A 25,096-nucleotide genomic window follows, 5' to 3' on the forward strand; every position below is an offset into this window, starting at 1 on the left:
TCTACTGGTGGGATGTAACAAGTACAGTACTTTTTTTTTTAAGCAGATGTACTTGAGGGTTTCCATTTTCTTCCACGTCCACTCCTCTTTAGAATAATTATATTTTAACACCAAATTATCATTACAAATTATAGATAATAGTTAAAATGAGCTCCACATCGACAAGCTCCATTATCAAAACCAGCTTCCACATTATAATAATAATCCAATAATATAAAATGTGTCGTATGTGCAATACAATACATTTTCTGGTTATTAGCTGCAATTACTCATGTAGAGAACGTCACAAAATAGTAATTGAACCAAGACACTTAAAGGGATACTAAGGATTAACATAAAAGCAAGTCTATTGTTTGATGTATCTGAAAGACTGTTTATTTGGCTCCAACAGTACAGTCATATGAAATGTCATCTTGAAATATAGTAGCGTGTGAACACCAGGGTCTTTAAAGAAATGTCAATCAAGTGGGTAAAAAAAAAGAAGAAAAATACAAACACAGAACACAAAGTGAACAAATGCCACAACCAAAACAATGCAGTTTTAACAAAAAGCCATAGGGTGAAATTTGCTTAGTTATTTTGCTCCTGCACCAGGACTGCATTTTCTTTTGGAGAGTATGTGGCAAAACACTTATTTCAGTAAGGCTGCGGTGTATTGGAGGGTAGAAATCTGTAAGAGTTTCTGATAAGAGACCAATATCTTTTAAAATAATGCAGATGGATGTGACTTTCAGTTATCCTAAGACAATCTAAGAGGTTTTGATGAGTCAAGAGTGGCCTGTGGGTGCAAGCTACTTTTTCTTCAGAGGAAGACTTGACTCAGAGCATTCTGCAAGAATGACACACACACACACACACACACACGCGCACACACACACACACACACACACACACACACACGCACAAGTGGCTTATCAGGGAGTCATTTTGGAGTCCCTCCTCAGCTCTGCTATATACTGATATGGAAATAAATGTGTCATATTTTGGCACATCTGCGATTAGCAGAATAAACTCAATTTTAATAGTTAACAAGGAAAGACAACAATCAAACAAACAAAAACAAATAAAATAAAAAAATCAATAGAAAATTAGCTGCACAGGCTAAAGGTACAGCAATTTGTGAGAACAAACACTGTAACAAAGGCTGGAAATCAAAACAGAAAATCGAAAAAAATAAACACATTGCAAAAATTTTGTAGCTATTAAGTAATGGAAGTAACATTTTGAAACACGATTGAGGAGACAGAATTTGAGGAAATATTTAAACCAATCAAAAATTGAGATTTAATGAAAGGTCCATGTTTACATTTGTTTCTTTGTCTTCTGGTCAATAAACCAGGTAGTGGTATACAGGGTAGCACGACTGAACAAATGGAGCTATTAGAAATCACAATGATGTGATAGTTCAGCTGCATTTGATGCTACACACATTAACCAAAGTATAAATTGCACTTCTTGTCAAATGAGCACACAGTTTAACAGTACATTAATAATCCACTATACATATATCAAACTACATTCAATGCAGAGAGAGAGAGAGAGAGAGAGAGAGAGAGAGAGAGAGAGAGAGAGAGAGAGAGAGAAAGAGAGAGAGAGCTGTGATATTGAACTTTGCGCCGGTGCTTTGGCTGGGCCTGCAACACTCAGTACTTTGTTGTCATAGTTAGCCTTTTGACGCACACAATTAAATTAAATAGACAAACCACTGTAAGGCCTATAATCTGAATTAAATGCACAGTGAATACACACTGGTCTGGTTTTTTTGTTTGTAAATGACCACCTTTCCTTCACACCGGTGCATTTGCAAAACTATTATGTGATGCCTTAGGATGATCCAAAATTCTTCATAATGTCAAGAGAGACACAACGGAAACTGACACCAAAAGCCAAAACAACTGAAAGGAATGCCGTTTAGAACCAAAATGCCTTCATTTAGGAAGTTATACAAAAATAAATAAGTACCTGCAAGTAAAATATTGAGACAAATACACAAATGTATGCACAGAAAAACTTGTTGAAAACTTGTTACATACATAAAACCCCAACAACAATAAAGAAACCTGTTGTGTAGTTCTTGCCACTGGTAGAGCGCATCAACTGTTGTTGACCTGCTATCAGATAGCACCATTATAATCTATGCGGATGTGCATCCAATCTTTAGAACGATGAGATGAACTGTACAATCAAAACGGAAACCATATGGGAATAAATCCTCTTGAATCCACCTGTGGTTGCTGCTACATCACAACAAAATGTTGGTGTTTGACATCTGCACAGTAACTCATTCATGCATATTTCTAATGTTGAAGAAAAGAAGTACTGCGAGTATCACCTTGCATAGCACCTACTATGTCAGAAGGCAATGTGAAATGAAGAAATAGGAAAAGATGGATAAACTATGTTGAAAAATAAACCTATTGCTGCATTTCTTGCTCCATCTGATATGGAATGTGACATAAATGGCCACCAGTTAGACCGCGGTGTATTAATGGAAGTTGACCAATTAACGGCCAAATTTAGCTTTTCTTGCACTGTGATAAATGTTTTCCAGATGTTTTTAAGACAATACATGAGGTGTAAAAGAAGCAGCGTAACGCAACGGAGATAGTTCTGTTCAACACGATCTGCCTTATAAGATACCAGTAACAGTATGTTCTGATTGTTGCTTAGTTAAAGCTAAATGAACCCCAACGCTGAAACAATGCTCAATGCTTCCTTTAACACTTGCTCAAATCAAATACTGGTTTTCAATATTTAAGAAATCCACAAGTAATAAATTGCGTACATGCAGTGAACTTACAACACTGGACAACTATCATCCCATACAACAAGTCCAGAATGAACAAGTGGCATATTTGTTACAATGCTGGATGTGTTTTGAGCAAACAATATGAGCTTCTTCAAAACCATGAGTAAGATCAGAGGCAGTTGAGATGGATGCAGTCTTCATACTGCACGCTCAGGTGAAGCTGTAATGCTATTTCAACATTGTGTAAAACTTATTCATATGAAAAACAGTGCGCGACGTGTGTCTTTTCAATACCCTCACAACAACTTCCTTTTTTTTTTTTTTTTAACCAAACATAGCTTACCCTCCTGAAATAAACACCATTCCAATAATTGAAAATATGATATAAAGTTGTACATTTCTGATAAAGGAATGAATAAAAGCTTGAGGCACCAAAGGCTATCATACACAAAACACAAACAATGTTAAAGAATGAGAGCAAAGAGAAAAAAGAAATAAACATGGTTGCATTCTGTTATCGCTCTCAGTAGATCTTGAAGCGTTGCCCGTTTGCTGAGGCAGACGCTCCGGCTGATCTCCATGGAGATCGATGAGACTCTTAGCGACTCTCCTGCAGAATCCATTCCCGGGCCCCGAGGGGGTCCATGGCAGGCCTGTCCAATCTCAAATCCATGCGAGCCTGATTTGTTTTCCTAACAGTGCAGCGAGCCTGCTAAGTTCTCCCCTCTTGTCCGGAGACACGTGGGTGTGGGAGGCGCCTCACCGATGATGGTGATGATGCTAAGCCACATGAGTGCAACAGTGAAGACCTGCTGATATCATACCCTCTGCAGGCATCACCACAATAAAGCAACAATAACCAACAGCTTTACTTTCTGGGGATTTTCAGGCTACCAGCCATGGCGTGACTCCCTTGGGAAGATTAAAGGAAAGCAGAATTTACTAATTTAGAGCTCTGGGGTTGTTTTTTTTATGTTAGTGTTGTTTTTCTTCTCTGCAGAAGCCGTGATGCAACCACAAAACAGTGACATGTATGTACAATACATATAAATATAGTTTCAGTACTACTCATGCTTTTGCAGGGTCAGGGTTGCAATGTTCTGTTTGGCACAGTTTTTTTTTTTTTTTGTCTTTTAGAAAATGGTGCTGCATGAATGGGCGGTGAGCTTGTTGAGACCAAACAACACAGAACACCTAGCGTTTGGTGTTAGAGAGCCAGTCCAGATCCCTCCCTCCTCCTCCACTTCATCCTCCTCCTCCTCCTTCCTCGTCTCCTTTCACCCTTTGTGAATCTGGCCGGGCCGTGAAGCTCCAGTCTGAGCCATGCAAAGACTACAGAGACAAGTTCTGCTGCCAGCCAAGGATGTGAACTCCACCACGATGTGGATGTGAGAAAGCGGACACACATGTCTTTTTTTTTTTTTTTTTCCACACGGTGATGTGAGTAGAAGCAGCTTAGAGCGTGAGACGCGGGACGGTTATCTCTTTTTGTTTCATTGTACACATAGACTTCTTTTCTTTTACACATTTTTTTTTTTCCATTAAAAAAACTATAAATACCATAAAAGAAGCATTATTTACAAACTCCATGCGTTTCAGGTTAGAGTGATCACTGCAAGAAAAAACACAGGAGAGAGAACGACATGAAGATGGACATGTTTTCACATTGTTTCATGACTGAGTTGTACAAGCTGGTTTGACACAGCGAGGTTTTTCACACAACAGTCAAACGTTGTTACGACTTATTTCACAGAAAACCCATGCAAACATAGAGAAGCTGAAACCTACATGAAAAAAAATGAACTGACACAGAGTGAACAAAATATGAGGAGCACTGTTCATGTCAATTTAACAAGTATTTGAATCACAGTCCAACACTTTTGATTCCCTTTCCAAACCTTTTCCATAAACAAAAGGTCTGAAAATGCTCATTTCACTGCAGCTGTAGCCTTATATTTTGTTCACTCCGTAAACGTGTAGGTAACCTACTGAAATGTGTCATAATACTCAAATGTAGTCTTACCTTCTGCCAGCATCCAGGCATTGGTAATCCATCTGGGCCCTGTTTAGAGAAAGGAGCAGGGAAGCAAAAAACATGAGGACTGAAAGAGGAATGGGAGGTTTGTTGTTAACAGAAGCATCCAAACAATAAGCCCAAATCACACGTGGGCGATACCGCAAGCAAACTGAAATGAACTTCTTCATGGGATCTTTACGTAACAGGAACTTAACCTACAGTAAATACTGTACCATCCTGGAGCTACAAAACTGTCAATATGACGCTGCTTGTCTGTATGTCGTCTAAATCATTAATGCAGATAACACATTTACTCTGAGCGTTGTGATAAAAATCATATGAAATACTGCATGTAATGACAACTGCAAAAGTGTAAAATTCTTATTCATGCGCGTAACACACAGCAAAATATAGCTCATGCACATCTATATGTTGATGATTCTGCCCTCTGATTTTATTATAGTTGCCCCACAGTCTAGTTGCAAAACCACAACGAGGTGGATTTGGGGACAATATGACAAAATCAGGGGATTTATCTTAAAATAAAGTTATTGCAGCTGGTGTAGATGTAATTTAATGAGATGACATTTGTGATATGAGATGGTTTCTTACCTACTATACCTCATTTCCTTGTCTACACACAGTACACAATCACTATGGTCTTTTGAAATTAGTTAGTATACTTTAACCACTAAAAGTTCCACCCATAATGTAAGAACTTCCATGCATTACACATCATTGTTTCAGAAGCAGAAAGCATCATAAAAAGCATGACATTTATTAAAATGTGGTCATCTTGAATAGGTCTGGAGCAATAATCAGTTTGGTCTATTGTTGTTCCCTTGTCGTAATTGTCTGGCCCCTTGTCGTCATGGTCTGGCCCAATTGGTACAACTACAGGAAGGGGAAAGGGGGAGTAGAGGAGTGGTCCATGGGCACCAGTAAAGGAATCTGTGTTAGCATCAGGTTAAAAGGTCACTAGTCCATGAAGGGAATCAGCGGGAAGGAAACAAGATTTAAGCGTTTTCCAGTTTTAATCAAGGGAATGGAAGGATTCAGTTAGAAGGATAGATTTAAATTTCAATTATATCAATAATGATACGTTTATTTTGTGTATTTCACTAGCAATGATGTGTATTATCTAAAAGAGGCTGCTTGCGGTCAGGAAGTTAGTATATGAAGGTAAATGTTGGTGCATGTTGTTTTGGTTTTTAACAATAAATGGAAAATGTAGTTGTGATTAAAATAAGGTGTGTTCATGCCTGTCAAGCTCTGAAGTCATGCATGGTTTGGTTTCAGCAATGACTGAAGGTGAGCGGCATGCATGGGTAAGAGGTGGAGGAAAAAGAGAAATACTGTACCAATTGGCACGGGGCATCCAGCCCGTCCAGACCTGGCTGACCTGGTTCCCCCTTTTCACCCTTAAATCCCCGGAAACCCTGTTTGCAAAGATGACCTAGGAGTGTTACTGGGAGAGAGGTGCATGACCCTTGACCCCTGCATCCGTCCACTATGACGGACACAAGAGGGGGGGGGGACGAGGGAGGAGCTGCCCTGTGAGCTTGCTGATACCACAATCCAGCCCAATTATATGTTTTTCAGCATTTAATGCCATGTTTTTGTGTCTGAATTGCAGAGTTACAAGAGAGTAATGGACTGTGTTTCAGGTTGCTATGGTCTGGTGGACGCTGGGTATCTGTTTAGCCACAGGGCGCTCATCCTTGTTTGGTGGACGACTGCTCTACACGGCTGGGGAGGCGATTTCCAGCTTGGGACATACCAATGGGCAGGGTGCATCTAATCCAGGGGCACCCTGTTCTCCTTTCTCGCCCTTAGGCCCTTTTTTGCCCTTCTTTCCCTTCTCCCCCTGTGGATACAACGTTTTGGTCAAGTTAGCATCATTTCTATTTTTTTTTACATTTGGGACAGCACTGATATTAGAAGGGGTGTGATTATAAAGGGAGTCTTTGGCTCACAAAGGAGAAAGACACATGGTCAACGTTAGGGGATACCAGACAGTAATGGGTATTCCAAAAGCATTCCTTAGGGCAGGAAGAGGACGAAAAAGGGGAACAAGAGGAAGGAGTGAAAAACAGAGCTGATCGCCAAAAGGGGTGTCAAGGGCAGGAAGGATGAGAAAGAGAAGCAGGGAAAAAAAAACTACACACTGGAAACGTTTAAACTGTATCCCTCCAAGTTTGGGTTAGAGTTCGTTTTCTGTTTTCATTCAGAACATGCATGAGGGAATAACAAAACACAGAATAAAAAAAGAAGACATCAAATGTTGTAAAAAAGTGGAAATAATAATTTCACAGAGGTAATATCACAGATACATCTCGGCCCTCATGAGATGAGATGTGCAATTGTTGGTGCATGGTTGTACTTTTAATGGTATGAATTTTCTGTAAATCGTACTACACTATGTTTTAAAAATAACTTAATAACACAACCTGTTTATTGGCTGTTTCAAAATAAGCATTTTCCTTGATTGTCATTCAAATTCTGTCGTCCATAACCTTTCAAATTCAGAATTGTCCATACCGAACGCAAAATAGATCCCAGCACTGATTCTGTTCCGGGTGTTTAGCAACAAATGGAACAAAAGCAGCGCTGGGATCTATTTTGTGTTTGGAAAATGGTTGGCAAATTCAGAGATTCACAGAAACAGAGAATGCCAAATGCAAATCGTGGTTATCTATTATTAGGAACGGGATACAGTTTCTCAAACACATCAAACAACTAAGAAACACATTAGAAGTGTTAGTAATTGTGGAAACATACAGATTAAGCACTGAAAAATATACAGTAAACTACTGTACACACAAACAAGGGAGAGGTTATCAACAGGCTCAAGTGCTCATAGGAGTGACATGTTTTAAGTATGTTCATGCATGAAAACAACAGAAATAAAAACAAATGTGAATCTTAAGAGGCTGTTGTCAATGGACTTGCGCGGTCTATCATGTTGAAGTCACTTTTTTTTGATGCCTCAGAATGAGATTTGACTTGTGATTTTGAGAAATGAGATGACAAATCATTCAAAAGTGGAGAACAAAAGTTTGAGAGGACTGGGGATGGTATTTTATGCAAAGGAAATACGTTGTATAGTATGGAGTTGTCATCCAATTACTTAGCTAAAAATCTTTGATGAGTTACTCTTCAGAAAGTAAAAATGCTATTTATCTCTAACATAAGTAGTTCATTAAAAGACATACATATACATACTTTTTAATTAAAAATTCCTGTCACTCTATTCCTTCCAACAACCATATACACTCTGATCTGTGAATTACAGATTAGGAGAAAACTAAACGTATCATAAAAAATACCTCTGTAGCTCCTGAGACTGTCCATTGACATCAGTCCTCATATGTCATATGTTAAGGGGTTGTCAAGCCATATTATTCTATCTACATCTACCTTTTCTCCTCTTTCCCCATCGTCGCCTTTCTCTCCCCTTAAGCCCTGCAACCCCTGTAAAAGTTCAGCTCTACTTAATTACACTGGCTTTACTATGCAAAGACAAGAGAGAGGGTTCTTGTCCTGACAAAGCTGTAGGAAACACATCAGGATCAAACAAAAGGAAAAGAGAAAGTGGAGGGATGTGCAACAAGAATATATTATGTACAATACGTAGCAGGCTTTTAAGTATAGAAAAAGAGAAGCCGCAATTCATCCGAATCACTTGCAATAACATATCCACAGAAAAACAACAACAACAACAAGCTTAACGCAATTTGACACTGGAGCTGTACCTTATTGTCGCTCACCATCATTGGTAATTATTTTATCTGACCAGTTGATTATTGAAACCATCTGCCTCGCAGTTTGCGCTCGAACAATCTGAAGAGCCGCAATGCATTTTGGGGCGGTTGAGTATGTTCATTAAGCTCACGTCTCACACTCAGACATTCTTGCTAATCTAGTATACCTAGAATGAACATAGTATACATCCAGGTATTTCTAGCCTACACAAAATCCACATACTAGTTGGAACGCACAATATACTTGATTTTACGTCATACAACTAACTATTTTAACTATTACTATTCTTGTAGTTAGTATGCGATATTGAACAACAAAGTTCTATGTTAAGTAGGGACAATCTACTCGATCATCACTGATTAGATCATTAGCACCAGGTGTGGAGCCCCATACAATATACATAAAGTCAACCATCATGTGTACTATATGTTGATTATGAAGTGAAGAAGTAATATGACAAATGCTAGGATATTGTTATTTAGGATTTTTGCAGAACTTTTATCACACTATTACTGAATCAGTTGGATTGTGAAAATGTGCAAACCAGCCACAGATTATATTCCTAGGTTTCCTTTAACTCTTGATATACATTTTTCTTTTCGATAATGTTACTAAAGAGCATGGGCATATTATGTAATACTTTTTGGATGGGGTTTGAAATGAAATAATAAACTGAGCTGTGGCATATAATAAGTTGTGCATGTGGATCGAGTGTCTGTGTATATGAAGTATACACCTGGTGCTGATTAGACAATCACTGATGATAGAGGTCAAATCACATTAAGCTTGATTTTTGATAATAGTAAAAAAAGCCTTTTTATGTTTTTTTCTATATTTAAAAGCTTATTTGCCTGTACTTGTAGATGCATTTACTGTCACCTATGCCTTCAGGGAAAACTGAACAGACAAAGTTAAAGATACGTACATCCAAGCCTGGTGTTCCAGCAGCTCCCTGCAAATAAAGAAAATGAGCTGCATCATCATTACGGAGTTGACTTTCACAAATGCTAACATAAATCTAACTCTCTCACTGAAAGCCTGCACCAATATACACATCATACCTTGCTCAATACATGTGGGAAATCAAACAACTGTTCCTATTATATATAGAGGTATTTATTGCACAAAGCTGACTTTACACTTTCTAGCACCAAAATCTATTAGAGACAATATTTAACTGTATTGACACCCAGAATGACTGGAGGAACTTCTCAACCAGAATACAAGATCACATAAATGCTTTGATATAATAACTGATACTAACTTTAAGCAAAATGCATAAGACTTATCTTCACTCATCCCTGAATGAAGATAATGTTTCTTTAACGACATGATCGTATCTTCATCGTACTTACAGGAAGTCCATAAGGTCCCCTTGGTCCTGGTTCACCTGATGCTCCTCTCTCACCCTAATACAAATGAGCCAGCATTGCGATCACATGAAACTAAAACAACACCTATAATGAAAGTTAAAATGTACTGTATCATTAGTCAGACATAAATTCAAAATTAAATCTTACTATGTCACCCTTTGGCCCAGCTGGACCGGCTGGACCCGTAGGCCCATCCGTGCCCTGCAAAGAGCAGCATTGTCATGTTGAGTTTACATCATTGCACTATCGCAGGTATTTCAAAATAAAGTTGATTTTCCAAACAAACACCAGATGGAAAGCAAACATGATGTCGAGCGTCCACATTTGCACAATATTCCCGTCAGGTTTGACCTACAAGCAGCACGCAGAACTGCTGCTAGAACACGTACATTGGCTACAAAGGACATCTACAACACTGCCGACACAGTTAAAGTATGAGTGTGTGTTAATGCTGAGTTAATGCAACACGGGACAAAAGGGGAGCCTTGAAATGCCTGCTGTTCTGTATGATCGCTTTTAAACTCAGTGTGGCTTAATTCGACTCATGACACCTAGCTAAGATGTAAACGTTTGACAGATGGTCATAGAACTTTCTCTTCACAGTGAAATACAATAAAATGGAGTGATAGTGGAAACCAATTTGGGGGAAAGTGTGTGTGGTGGGGGGGGGGGGGGACTGTATGGAGGGTGAGAGGGAGAAAAGTAGGCAGACGTTGGTTGGTGAAGCCTCTTGGTCACTTGACACTCACCCTAATTCCGGGCTTGCCGTCCAAGCCGGAGGCTCCCTGCGTGGTTATGGAGGTATGAGTGACATGAACAAGGCGGGATTAGTACCAGATGAACACTGTTATTAGGACAGGTTGATGGCAGGGCTTACAACAACTAAATTACACTGTGCGTTACAGGGAGTCAGCCCAGGCAAATGAAAATGAAGACAGGAAATGGAGAGGGCCATATAGACACACGCACACACACACACACACACACACACACACACACACACACACACACACACACACACACACACACACACACACACAAAAACAAACACTTGCATACAAACACAAACTCACTCGAATGGGTGCAGTAATGTGTACAATAAGAAAACAGACAGGGCTAAAATACAAATGAGAACTTTCTATGGACGTCTAAGGGAATCAAGGACAGGGCTTTGTGGTTGGAGATGCCCCATGGTGCTCGGCTGTACTCACCGGGAGACCCAATGGTCCACGATCCCCTTTGTGTCCCAATTCTCCTCGAATACCCTTCACACCATGCAAACCAGGTTCCCCCTAAAAAAAAAAACAAAGGAAACAAGGGAAGGAGGCAAACATGACAGAGTTTCTGCACCTGCGCCTGTCTCTCTTGTGTCATATTTGACGAAGTTGATGTACTTGCAAAAGCGTCGGCTAAATAAATCTAGGCTCGCTCCTGTGGGTTCTACAAGAAATAGTGACGACGCATCAGTGACAGAAAGTACAACTGGCTTGTTTATGGAGATTCACACTCCTCTAGAGTTTTTTTTTAGGGTTAATAAATGTTTAACTTTTGAATGGAAATACACAAATATACACATATTAAATATGAGGGTATTACAAGTACACTTGATTCTCACCAGAGAGGTAATGATGAGAAGAATTAACAAAAAGTGCCTGTCCTGGTTTCATTACCGTCATAATGCCCTGAATGTGAGTCGTTATCATACGTGCACTATCACAATTGAAAGTTGAAATTTACCTTTGGTCCAGGGAAACCATGGGGGCCCTGAAAACATTGCAAAAATATGAGTTAGTAATTTGTCTCACAATCAATATTTATTTCTTATTCCACACAACTAAACTAAACATTTTCCCCCGTCTTTCTACCTCTAATCTATCCTCAATTCCCTTTATGTCCTAATCACTGTCAACAGCCTGCTGGTGAAGATGTGCAGACGGGATGGAAACGTATGCAGTCCTGTAAAGATTTCCACAGAGAGGTATTGCCAAATCCTCAGCCCTGTGTTTTCCTTTTTTGTTTTTTGAGAGGTGACTTTACAGAAACAACTGATGTGGAATTATACCTGATATACTGGTCTACAAACACTCAGCTGGAAAATACAATCTCGTCACTGACAGCTTTAGTTTGTGTCTTTTATTGTGAGTCTGAAAACCTCCAGAGGGTAATATAGTGTAAAAAAACAGACATATTCTTGTCTTTTGCCATTGCTGTCTGAGAATACAGTTAGAAGTTACCTGCAGTTAGTATGGAAAGGGAGGATGTACAACTTGCATGTTTAAGCATAGCTTGTTCCTAAACGATAAGTACAACATAGCGTCCACTGATGAGACCTTTTAGAAACACTCACCATGGGTCCTGGGGGTCCATGGGGCCCTGATGACCCTGGAGTGCCGACGATCTGTGAAGTTTGCAATGAACAACATCTTTTATAAAACTACTTGAGTATGTTTATGGCGAGTCAAAATAAAAGTCTTTAATGTGACTTACTGAAGAGCCTTGAGGACCAGGCAGACCTGAATCTCCCCTGTCCCCTTTTACCCCATTGACACCCTATGGAGCAAAAGCTTAATGAGACATGTTTGGTTTCTATCTAATAAGATGTTTGAAGTATTCTCATGACCATAGACAGATATTTTTTCAGGCTTAGTCTTATTAAATAGTTAGAATATATATATATGTATGTCTTACAGGTAGGCCGGGTAAACCGGTTGTTCCTTTCTCTCCTGAAGCTCCAGGCATTCCCATGTCTCCCTTGGAACCTTTGTAGCCCTGAGAAGGGAGGGGAAACATGTAAACAGATAATGAAAAGGAGCTATTGTATGTCAGTTATTCACCCTGTGGATATTAATGCAAATGTATTTTGTATATATAATACACATTAAGATGGATAAAGGGTCTTATGTCTCCATATGTTTACTCCTCTGAGATAATCCTCAGTCAATAGCCGCATCAATAATACAATTGAAAATTTAAAATAAATGATTATAGATATAGATGAACTCACTCTTTCTCCATCGAGTCCAGGCATACCGGGCATACCACGATCCCCCTGGGAGAGGACAAATAGGCATTTTAAACAAAATCATTTTAAATCAAAATGCAGATGTTACCGGTTAGATTTTTTTGCGGGACAGTAATATGCTGTGATTTTGTTAGTTAAGAAAGAAGTCAACATGAGCTTTGCACATGTAAGGAAAACATTCTAAATTGTACTTAGGTAGAAGCGCAACGTTTGGAAAATAGAGTTTACCTTTATACCCGCTGGTCCGATCGGCCCGGGAGGTCCAGGAGGACCCTGAACACACAGAGAGAAGCAGGAGGAGTTTCAATTAGATTTCTACTCAACTGAGGAAATATACTTTTGATTAGGGTTGATTATTTCAAGATCAACCTATTTTCTCAATACAAAAAAACTACATTTCATCAGTGGAACATATACCATCACAATGAAATGACTTGCAAACAGGACAAAACATGTTAGCAATCAGTGATGAACAATGACGCTCAACTGAAAGACATGCCAAAAGTCAAAAACATGTTAGCCACAACGAATATACAGATAAATAATAATTATAATCAGATGACAGGGCAACAAACTCACTCATCCGATGTACTCATATACTTATAGCTACACTTGGCATACCTAACTTCAACACTAAAATGACGCTAGAATGTGTGACACTAAACCTGCTAATTTCATAGATCACCAACATAATCCAAATAATGTTGAGTTTTGGTAAATAAGGATGATTTAAAAAAAAAAGTTTAGTATGTGTAATGCTAACTATGCAGATTTTTTACCCTGCTAACCAACATAATATATAATGTTGCACAAATGATACTTCATTTGTTTTCCACAAAACCAGTCTACTTGCATAGCTATATTTAGCTTTCTTAGCTTATGGACTATCATATCAATCAATATTATGCTTGGTGCATATTCCAAAACAAATGTTCAGTTACATCAACACACTTTGCCTACTTGGCAATCTAGCCTTAACTATAATCATGACTGCTATGTGCTTGGAGTGCTTTTGACCAAAAAGTGGACCGTGTGAGTTTTGGAAAAACCCTTTTCAAATATTTCCTCATGAGGTTGTTTTAAACGATCTTTTAACCAACATTCAAGGTGACAACCAGCAACTCGGGCAGCATGTAGGGTCAATCACACAGAAGCATAAACGCAGCGCTGAATACTGTTTTCATTCATTGTTAGCAAACACTAGCTGGGCGAGGCGGCACAAGAATAACAAGGCAATGCAAACCAGGGATGGGATTTGGTGTGGCCCATGCGAGGACGGAGATGAATCACTTATGGAGATGACACAATACAAAGAATACACAGAGCCTAATTACCGTTACTGTAATTGTGGTAATCTTCTGAAGTAGGCCAAAGGAGTGGTTATGGGCAGGAGGCAAGAGATAAGATTGTAGAAGTCACACAGGAAAAAAACCTTTGTGTCAGCACATTTCGGCACAGATACACCCTCAACATGTATTATTTATTAGAGAACAGATGATAGCCTGCTTATCTGTAGAGAACGTACCCTGAGTAGTGTTAATTTGGAGGCATTGCACTCCGCTTTACTTAGAATTAATTTATTCATGTTTCATTTTTTTTGATAAGTTGATCTCTTTTCTTTTTAAGGGTAATTCATGATTTCATTCCTCACTCTTTAATGTCATATTATACACAACAAAGTATCAGTCTTTTGGCTCTTTTTAGCCGTTTTGAGCTTTTTGGCTTTGGGCTCTTGAGCTTTTGCACCTTTTGGTGGGAATGTAGAAGAATACATTTCATCTCTTAGTTTTAATTTCTATTCTGTTCATCGTGTCTTTGTGTATTCCTTCCAGTCCTGTCTTTCTCAGTAACCTCTGTACAGACGGAAACTATTTTATATTAATTAACAAACCTCTGTTAGTGAAACCTTTTGGTGTAGTGCGAAGAGAGCCCAGACCAGACCTGTAAGAGGTCACACCTCAATGTATAATTTTGCTTTGTAAAACAGACCTGTATTGAGCAAAGCCACTGTTTATGAGTTGAGTTCCCAGACCCAGAAAATGAGTACACATCTGGGGTACAGATATTTTCAATCTCCTTTAACTGTCCTGAGAAGCTTAGCCGAACCCACACCTTTTGTTTCACTCTTATTTCCTGTAAACCTGTGTATAGTCCTGAATCCTGTAAGATAGCCCTTCTCCTGGGATAGCTGAAAGGTTAATAACATTTTTGTTCATTTTGATATCAATTTGCTAAATGCGGTTTGCTAAGGTTGTTTGATGTTCTGCTGTTCAGTATAGTTGAAGTATTTAACATAAGACAAAACACTATGTCTTGCAGATGTAGGATATCTGAAGCAACAGAAAGGACAGAAATGTGGTTAGTTAGGTACGTGTCTGACCTGTAAAGCCTCCTGAATGTTTCCATTGTAGTCAATGATTTCAGTGGCTCCTTGGTCTCCTTTCTGTCCAGGGGGGCCCTGCACATGATTGCCATCAAGAAACACATTTTAACTCTTTCATACTGCACTCCCAACTTAAACAAAACATAATTTCCTGCATTTAAGACCAATATCAGTAAAAACTGCTAAGGTTAGACTGCTGCCCCCTGTTGGTAACCAACGTGAGATGCTGCATGTCAAGGGAAATGAAAGCATTTAATCAATCATCCAAGAAAGCAGAGAATAGAGGCAATATAATTGTTTACCTTCGGGCCAAAAGATCCAATTTCTCCTTTATCGCCATTCTCCCCCTAACGTGAGAAAACAAACAAAAATTATTAAAGAATCTGAAATATTATTGTTAGAACATTCTCCTTTGCAGAAAGCAATAATGTGGAATATGTTCTGGAAACATACATCACATATAACTAATCATTGTGGAGTGAGAAGTTTTAGTATTTTGAATCACAACTTGGTATGACACATAATACTGCTGTATGGGACTTTTCCCCTCTTCATCGTATTATTTAAAGATGTTAATATGCAATTTAAGTATATTTTTAATTCAGATTTGTGCAATGTGGGGACCTGGTACAAGGGCATGTATCTACTTAGTATTTGTCTGAAGGTTTTGATGGCATGTGAACAGCAGTGACTAAAAAAATAGTAAAAACTGTGAACATGGAATGGTGGAAATCCAAGATCGGAATCCCATGTAAAATCTAACAAAAGGATCAGCTAATTAAGGGGCTGTGATCACCAAATGAAAAGAAAACACATCTGCCATGCTCACCTTTGAGCCTTTCAGACCGGGTGTACCAGACTCTCCTTGTGAACCCTGCCGTGAGTAAGAAAAAATAGATGGCGAACATGAGTCATGAGGGACACTTTAAAAAAAAGACAAATTTCTTGAGATATAAACATGAAATTGATAAACACTCTAGTCATGGGTTCAATCTAAATTCATCACCAAAAATAAATCATTTAAAATGCATATCTCACAAAGGAATATCATCAACATCTTATGCTCCTCCCGAGAGAGCAACACCGTCACTGACATGACCAGCTTTTAATATGCCATAGCTGCCAAGCAATGGAGAAAGTGTTTATTTGAACTCTGGCATTGATAAAGAAGGGGTTTCACTTTTGGGGGTTCTAATAGGATGTGAAACAGAACTGAGGGTCGTCTCAGTTTAGACTGGAGCTTAAGCTACCTGCTGGCTCAGTGCCAGACATAAACAATGGTAAACTCATTTATATTTGGTTTACTTTACGCAGACTCCAGGGAAAGCCTTGAACCCATTACAGCTATAATGGGTTAGCCAGCTCTTTTTGTTAAGATAGCTGACTATTTGACGGATTGAATGAGCTCTTGCTTTTGGCTGCATTCTACTTTTTCTTATTCAAAACTCTGGGAACGTTATGGCGTGTGCTTAAATCAGCTTGGCTCTAGATGGCAGCAAAAATCTATGACTTTCATGGGTGAAGAGACGGTTGTGAACAAGCAGCTTTTAAATACATACTGCTGAATGAGCCAGTTTCAATGCAATTTGTCAATGCATTGCACACATGCAGTTGAATAACTGACCTTTGGTCCAAGGGGTCCAAGTTCTCCTCTTTCACCCTTTCCTTGTGGCCCATGGTCGCCTCTCTCTCCCTATACAGACAAAAAGAGCAAACAAAGACAAGTTACCTCTGCAACCTGTATTTGTCATGAAGAAGTGCTGATCAGGGCCCAGTTTCTTCTTGTCAGCAGAAGAGCTGCGATGCATCTTCTGTCAGAACATCAGGCATGAACTTCAATCCCCTTAATGTTAGGCAGTATTGACGTGATTGAGGAATCTATTAGAAAAGCTCCACGCCCTTCTCATGAGTTTGCTTACTCGGCAGATTTACATGGTGAATAGTAGATACTTATGCTGAGTCAGCACAATCGGCTTACTGATTGTGAAGGTGAAACGTTATTTAAAAAAAAAACAAAAAAAATATCTGCATCAAGCCCTCTTTGTCCTGATGTGAATATAAGGTGAATATTTAAAGAAAAATGTAAATCCTTTGCTGTATGGTTTTGTGCATTTTCTCTCATTGTAAAGTGATTTAAAATAGCCAGTAGAGGGGGGTGTGGTGTAAGTTAAAGCCCATACTCTCTATTACATATTTCTGATACTGAAAACCAACTGGGACTCAACCATCAATTCAATTAGGCTTTATTTTCTCTTCAAATAACTGCTTACTAATGATAACTTAATGGCACAAATACATCTGCAAACTCTCTGAGAAAAAAAACAAACTCAGCAGTACCCTCTGAAAAATTGGATAAACCCCAAGTTGTCTCAAACATAAGGAAAAACCATCAGATAAAATATGTGCCGCAATGCTCCTCCTTTTCAGCTCTACCCTGACATTTGAGGGAGCAATATGCCAGATGACAATGCAAAACTAATATACCTTGATTATCGATGCACTGCAAACAGCCTGATGCAAAAGGACAATGAGAACATTAATTGTAGTGTGACTGGATTATCACCGCTGGCTCCACAGTGTGATAATGTCACGACTCAAAGGGAGCGACGAGGATTAGCTCATTCTGACCACTTCCAAGTGACATTTTGAAGAAACAGGGCCTTAATCACTCCTGCAAAGTGATAATCATGGATAATGAGGCCATAAACCCAGAGGAACTGCTGATTTCAATGACGATCGCACTGACAGGATGTGATCAAAAGCTGCCAAAGCTGAAATATGCACTGTGTCACTCTCACATTCTGATGAACAAGCTTATTGTAATCAAGCAAAAGTCACCCACCTTTGTTCCTGGAAGTCCTGGAAGCCCCGGCTCTCCCTGGGGGCCGAGGAATCCTGGCTCACCCTGAAAAAAGCAGATATCACTTATTTTCCCCACAAGGCATTTTTGGTCTAGCGTTACCTGCACTCGCCGTTAATGAGAACTGAACACATACACAAGATGAATGGCCAAACGTATGCAAAACGACAGGCATGCACCTACTGCTCACACAAACACTCAGGGACAAATGTATAAATCACACAAACACGCACACGCACACACACACACACACACACACACACACACACACACACACACACACACACACACACAATCATTGGCTTGTTAATTCATCCCCTGGTTTCACATCCATTAATGACTCCCTCTTATGAGCCTTAATAGACGTTACGACTGACCTTGTTAGAAACTCATCAGGGCACAGGAAGCGTTCTGTTTTAAGCTGTGTGCAAAAAACAGGCTTTCTGCCACTTATGAAGAAGCTTTCATATTTTTGCATTTGCCCTTTCACATATGAGGAGTGAGCTTCCAGTATGAGGTGTGATGCTTGATTTGATTTGCATTACATTTGATTGGGAAATAACTTTATTGCTATACCATCTGCAACCAGAGCTCCCACCTACTGTAGTTGAGGTGCTCTGGAAGCCTTTGGAGAGGTAATGGACACTTGCCTCTCAAACTTTTAAACATTGATTGGATAAAGAGCCAAGAATGCGGAGCAGAACAAAGTGCAAGCGGAGCTCAGAACTCGAGAGTGCTACGTTAGCAAAAATATTGTTAGAATCCATCAAGCATTCAGGCCTCTTAAGTAAAAATAGGAGTATATTAAATGTAAAATGAAAGGGCATTTTTTTTTTATAAGGTCAGCACATAACAAGCACACAAAAGGAGAAAACCAAAACAGCAACAAGCATCATCTCATCATGCCCGTGTGAGCATTCCTTGCATTCACGTTATATTTCAAGCTAATGATCCTGACAAACACTGAGGTGGTTGGTATTCTTTAAGGAAAAGATGGCAGCGAATCATTATGTGCCTCTTGTTTCCCCATCTGCTGTTTGTTTTTAATGGTAAACAAGCAAGCACTTTAACTAAACCAAGAACAGCCTAATTCGAAAAATTCTAAATAATCAAATAGAAATAGCACTTAGCGAGCGGTAGTTTTGACACATTTTTTCCCCGAGTCTCTTGATGCCACTTGCAGGAAGTAGAATGGAGTTGTTGCCAGCAATGCATTGTTCAAATAATTAATTCATAGACCTCTGCACTGAACCTGAATGAGACCGTTTTCTTCTGGCATGTTCAAATCAAAAGAATCGACTATTTGGCCTTGTCGGTTTGCCTGAGCCATTTACTTTTCACTGCACTGAATGTACAGCTATTACTGTGCGTCTGCCACTTAGGCGGATGGAACCTTGCACTCTAGGTACAAATCACCACACAGCAGGAAAAGCATTATGAGACCTTAATGTGTCGTGCATGAGGCACGACGATGGGTCGGCGGAGTTCTGCTCTGAGCTCTGCCACAGACGGGCTGAAGAGGATGGACAGGGACAACACCGGGGGAATGACTGGGGATAAAAACAGCGAAGCATTTACCTTTATCCCTGGGAGTCCAGGCAGCCCTGGAAGTCCTGGCTCTCCCTACACAGGAAGAGTGTGACATGTTACAGCCAAGCCAAGCTAAGCTGAGTCAAGTCTCGTTTGGGGGCTCTTTGGGGTTCTATTAGCCCTACACTCTATTTTCTATTTGCGTTTCCTCTGGCTATCAAGCTGCTGTGATTCTGAAATCAAGCTGCTGTCTGCGGCCTTTCGTTTGCTTGCGGTAAATGCAACATGCACTTGCAAACCAAGTCATGCAGCCATGGCTTAACAGCCGTGATTAGTGCTTGTTATAACACTCAACCTTTCACAAAGTGCAATTGAGTTTTATTTTTATGATTTTATTGGTTTGGGTAGGTGTGAAAAGTTATGGTTCCTGGAAGGAAAAACGGTCAGATACTTTGGATTAAATTAGCAAAAGCTGTTTGAGAGAGCTGCCGTGGCTTCAAGGTCGTTAGAGTTTGGCGGCGCTGGAAGTCAAGAGTTGGTTACCAAGGTCGGGTCATTGTCAAGTTCAGAACTCCAAACTCCCATTACATGCAAGTTTGAAAAATGCACATTTGATTCAACTGTGGAAAAATCAGAGGTCAAGTCTCTTGTGAGGCGTCCGCAAGACTTTCAAAACAAAATGTCTGACTCTGGATAATTTAACGCTCTATTAAGAACATTGTTTATGGCATATGAAAAGAAATGATTAGCGCAGCACGAGAACGATCAACTGTAACGTCCCTCAGGGGATCAGAAAGAGGGCTGTACATTTCCATTGTGGCTAATGAAAGCAATGGAAAACTAATGAATACAAGTCTCGTTTTGTGGACTGCTACTTCACCAACACTTGAATGCCATCCAATGGCAATACTAAATGGGGAAATACAACTCAATCCTCTGATGGCCATTTTGATGAGAAGTATAAATTGTAAGTGTGTCAGCACAAGCAGAATGGCTGTAAAATGAGAGATAAGATAAAGCAGTTTAAAAATTAGTACCGGCCACGAATGTTGCAGTTGCACCACAGCAGAAAAAAAAAAAAAGACATTTGCTGAAAGCCCCTTAGTCTGTCTGGAACTAGTTTGTCCAAACGGAGAAAAGAGAAGAGGAATTAATGGGGCGCAGTACTTGGGATTAAAAAGTGTAATTAGATGGGGCACTGGTGCAATCTTGAAGCAGTCTGGTCAAAGGACAAGTAATGGCTTTTATTGCGTTGGAAAATAGCTCCTCTTCTGCTGCATGCTTGTTTTACTAGTTTCTCATCAGCAACTGTTTCCTGAACAATATTCTTGGAAAGTGTGAAACACCAGAATAAAAGCTGGCTGACAGACGTTGCTTAAAAAACTGATGCAAAGCAAAGTGGTGGGATTACCTGGTGGTTTTAGACAAACATTTTAACAATAAAAAATGGAGCAAAAACATCAGCAAAGACTTAGTACATCCAGAGGTCATAGTATGATACCTGGGACCTATTGCTGACTCAAAACAAGTATCAAGCCAAAGTAAATGTAAGATGATTTGGAGCACTGTGATGTACTAAAGTTCAAGTTGTACCCATGTGCAATCATCCATTTTACACTTTAAACAGAGAGGTTCAACTGAGCTTGGAATGCTCTTATCCAAACTAAATCTTGCACAACAGACACCGTTCACATTAAGGCTTGTTTAGATGTATGTATTCACATTGATGAATAAATAAGAAATATGTTCAGCCAGATTCTGTGACTGCATAGAAGATTTCTTTTTTCTCATCGTCATTTATAGATAGAGACCTATTATCATTAAACACTATGTATTCAACAAAATATGGTTAGTCTATATGACAGAACATGTACTGCCATCACTGCTACATCTACTTCAATTTACTACTATCTAAAGTGTAGCAAAGTGCAATTATTACCTTATATCCACTTCGTCCAGGCTCTCCAGGTTCACCCTGAAATACATGCAAAGGGTTTTCTTTTCATCTGCTTCATTTCTGCATTGGGTTGCACCACCTATTTGTAAATCCATTACTAACTTTGTGGCTAACTTTAGATGCAATTTGACAAACAAAACCCATCAATATAAACAGCATTTTGACCAGGTATCAGATCAGATATGTCGACCACATTACTCTCCATATGTTAGCAAGCTAATGTCAGTTTTAGTATGTGAACTGTTAGTTATGCCTGGAAGTTACTTCATGTAAATATCTCCTAATAAGTTTTGCCTCTGTAAGAAATAATTAGTTTGTGTGGTGCAACCTTCTATTTCAGTGACACTTAAAAATGACCCTCAGCAACATACAGTCCCTGACAAAAGTCTTGTCACTTATCCATTTTGTAGAAACAACAGCTTATAACCTGACTTTTAATTAATCCATTGGTTTTAGAAATGGCTCATATGAAAGCTAAAACCCTCCCAAATTATGTTTAATATACTAAAATAAATCATCATTTAATCATCATTTAATGAACACAGAAAGGTCAGATTTTGGCAAGACAAAAGTTTTGTCGCCTACAGAGAGTAATGTGAAAATTGAACAAATAATTTACTTCAAATACAAAAATATGTTGCATAACATCAGTGAATTAAGTAGTGGTGCTATGAGATCCATATTTAATATCTTGTATGACTTCCATGAGCTTGAAGGACTGCATCCATGCGGTTCGACAATGATTCATACAATTTATTGATGAAGTCATCAGGAATAGCAAAGAAAGCAGTCTTACATGCCTCCCAGAGTTCATCAAGATTCTTTGGTTTCGTCTTCCATGCTTCCTCTTTCATTCTACCCCAGACATGCTCAATGATGTTCATGCCTGGTGACTGGGCTGGCCAGTCCTGGAGCACCTTGATCTTCTTCGCCTTGAGGAACTTTGATGTAGAGATGGAAGTATGCGATGGAGCACCATCCTGCTGCAAAATTTGACCCCTTTTATGGTTGGGAATGTAAGAGGTAGCTAATACTTCTTGATATTTTAGGCTATTGATATTGCCTTCCACCCTGCAAATCTCTCGCACACCCCCATACTGGATGTAACCCCAGACCATGATTTTTCCGCCACCAAACTTAACTGTTTTCTGGGTGAATCTTGGATCCATGCGGGCTCCAGTAGGTCTCCTGCAATATTTGCGGCGGCTGTGATGTAATTCAACCGAAGATTCATCTGAGAAATCCACCTTCTGCCACTTTCCCAGCATCCATCCTTTTAGCAGGCTGTGGGCCTTGGCAAATGCCACACGTTTTTTTAATTGCCTTTTGTTTAGTGCTGGTTTCTGGGCACTGATTCGACCATGGAGGCCATTTCGAGACAGAATTCTACAAACTGTCCTGGTTTACATGGGGACTTGAGGTGACCAGGCCTGGTGGAGCTCTGCTGCAGTGGAAAAGGGGCTGGCCTTGGATTTTCGAGCCAACAAACGGTCCTCCCGAGCAGTTGTCTTGCGGGGTCTGCCGGACCTGGGTTTGTCAAAAACATCTCCAGTCTCTTCAAATCTTTTTTCTTATTCTTTGTACTTGACGCTGAGACACATTGAAGGTGTCAGCCACCTCAGCAGTGGATCTGGTCTTCAGCCTCTTGATAATCTACGCTTTGGTCTCAGGGTGAATCTTAGGCATGTTGTCAGAGGTCAAGTTGCAGTTGATGTGAAGGTCTGGTGTGCTGGGGTTCTTTTTATACACACCCACTAATTGATTGATCAATTATTGATCACAGGTGAGGCTGTAATCTAGGATTGGGTGCATCATATGACAAGGCGACAAGACTTTTGTCTTTGCAAAAACTGACTCAGTGGGCTTTACCAAGCTGTGAACGTTAGAATGCTTTTCAGCAGTTTCGTTTGGCACCAAAACATTATTTCAAAAGCTGTTGGGATTGAAATTAGCCATTTCTTGTAAAAAAAAAAAATTGATTACAAATATATTTGAGGGGCACTTAAGGTCAACTTGTACAGCGACAAGACTTTTGTCAGGGACTGTACAGACAGCTGGTTCAACCCACACCTGATTGAGAACATGGAAAAACGTTTAGTTTAGCTTAGCTTAGCCCTCACCTTGATGCCCGCTGCAGAGGAGCCTGCATCTCCCTAAGAGAAAGATAAAAAATAAAAATAAAAAAATTAGAAAGGTACAACATGGAAAAGTGACAGAGGTAATTACAAGATTGGATGAGTCTTTCTGCACAGCAACAAACATTATTGTGCAATTACAGTTGCAAAAAAATATGAAAGAAGCTTATTTTTACAGCGTTGCCGTCCTGAGTTGTCTTGGTGAAATTGTGTGAAATCCAATTAGAGAGCGGATTGTCTGCTCTTCAAAGCAGTGTTCAGATTGAATGTACCTTTCACAAAAGTTTGAGAGAGCCTTTTTATAACTACTGTCATGAATCATTTCATTGTTTTTCCACCGTCAAGAGTGCAGCTGCATACTGGTGATGACATGAAACACTATAAAGAAATCCCCAACAGTACAGGAGGTAAAGGGCTTAAAAGCTGGACTAACGGCAACCATTTGAACTCTTTTCATTGCATCTCTTCAGGTAGGCTACTGAACTAGAAGTAGACAGAGCTAACTTATACCACTTTTTTTTTCTCCCAGCAAAATCATCCAAACATGCAGAGGCTTCTTCCTATGCACTGCATTACTACTGCAGTGTACAGTAAAAACACATAAAACAAGGGACCAATAAGCATAATTATGGGCGGTTGGTGGGAAAAGGGAGTGGGGAGAAGGAGACTGGGTCTTCAGCTCTGGTGTGGACTCTGTGGTTTCACTACACGTACGCCTTGCGCTCTGAAGTTGCTGAAGGAATGCCTCTCGCCCTCAGCTTTTTATGGGAGTCATTACGATGCATATAGCACACAAGGCATGTTTAATTGCAGCATTTTTTTTGCAGACAATAAACTGTTACTGTTTTCAGCTGGGCTTTGTTGCATACTGGAGTGTGCCTCTATTCATATCTTAAAAATTATCATTCCAGTTTTTAGAAGGGCATTTTCATATAGATATTTTATGGAGGGTTCAAAGGATCCAAGAGAATGAACTTTTGACAGTTGGCTGTGCAAACAGGCTCCTCATGTTACATTATCGAAGATGAATGAAAGGCTTTCACATGATGAAGTTAAATGTTTCTGGTCAAAAACTACATGGATGTCATGTCGCGGTTGACCTACAAAATTATAATAAAACAGGAAACTTTTTGCAGAAAGAGGGCCATTATTCAGACTTTTTTGTGTCTAGTTGAGTAAGTGTTTCAACAATACAAACATCAAAGTCAGAGCTGGTGTACACCTGTTGCTTTTTGGCAGGGATAGATATTTAAGAATGCCTCACATCTGGACTTAATTGTTACATCTTATACAAAAAAAACAAAC

At 39.5% G+C, this 25,096-nt stretch overlaps 1 protein-coding gene across 1 annotated transcript in view; it reads right to left on the reverse strand.

Annotated features, from left to right (window-relative positions):
• Positions 1-359: 359 nt before the first annotated feature.
• Positions 360-25,096, reverse strand: part of LOC137874629 (collagen alpha-1(XXV) chain) — a 146,474-nt gene continuing 121,737 nt past the window's right edge. The window contains exons 15-38 of the mRNA XM_068713471.1: positions 23,777-23,809; positions 21,639-21,674; positions 19,748-19,792; positions 18,152-18,214; positions 16,934-17,002; positions 16,139-16,183; positions 15,612-15,656; positions 15,307-15,384; positions 14,261-14,284; positions 13,155-13,199; positions 12,909-12,953; positions 12,593-12,673; positions 12,392-12,454; positions 12,252-12,302; positions 11,642-11,668; positions 11,116-11,196; positions 10,654-10,689; positions 10,052-10,105; positions 9,887-9,940; positions 9,457-9,483; positions 8,187-8,240; positions 6,128-6,205; positions 4,773-4,811; positions 360-3,661 (exon numbers count right to left, since the gene is read on the reverse strand). Of these exons, the coding sequence (XP_068569572.1) occupies positions 3,635-3,661; positions 4,773-4,811; positions 6,128-6,205; positions 8,187-8,240; positions 9,457-9,483; positions 9,887-9,940; positions 10,052-10,105; positions 10,654-10,689; positions 11,116-11,196; positions 11,642-11,668; positions 12,252-12,302; positions 12,392-12,454; positions 12,593-12,673; positions 12,909-12,953; positions 13,155-13,199; positions 14,261-14,284; positions 15,307-15,384; positions 15,612-15,656; positions 16,139-16,183; positions 16,934-17,002; positions 18,152-18,214; positions 19,748-19,792; positions 21,639-21,674; positions 23,777-23,809 (1,200 nt within the window). The 3' untranslated portion in view covers positions 360-3,634. The remainder of the gene's footprint in view (positions 3,662-4,772; positions 4,812-6,127; positions 6,206-8,186; positions 8,241-9,456; positions 9,484-9,886; positions 9,941-10,051; positions 10,106-10,653; positions 10,690-11,115; positions 11,197-11,641; positions 11,669-12,251; positions 12,303-12,391; positions 12,455-12,592; positions 12,674-12,908; positions 12,954-13,154; positions 13,200-14,260; positions 14,285-15,306; positions 15,385-15,611; positions 15,657-16,138; positions 16,184-16,933; positions 17,003-18,151; positions 18,215-19,747; positions 19,793-21,638; positions 21,675-23,776; positions 23,810-25,096) is intronic.

This window comes from Cebidichthys violaceus, unplaced genomic scaffold (assembly GCF_023349555.1).
Source record: "Cebidichthys violaceus isolate CVI_PGR_0920_01 unplaced genomic scaffold, fCebVio1.0.p SCAF_19, whole genome shotgun sequence".
NCBI lineage: Eukaryota > Metazoa > Chordata > Actinopteri > Perciformes > Stichaeidae > Cebidichthys > Cebidichthys violaceus.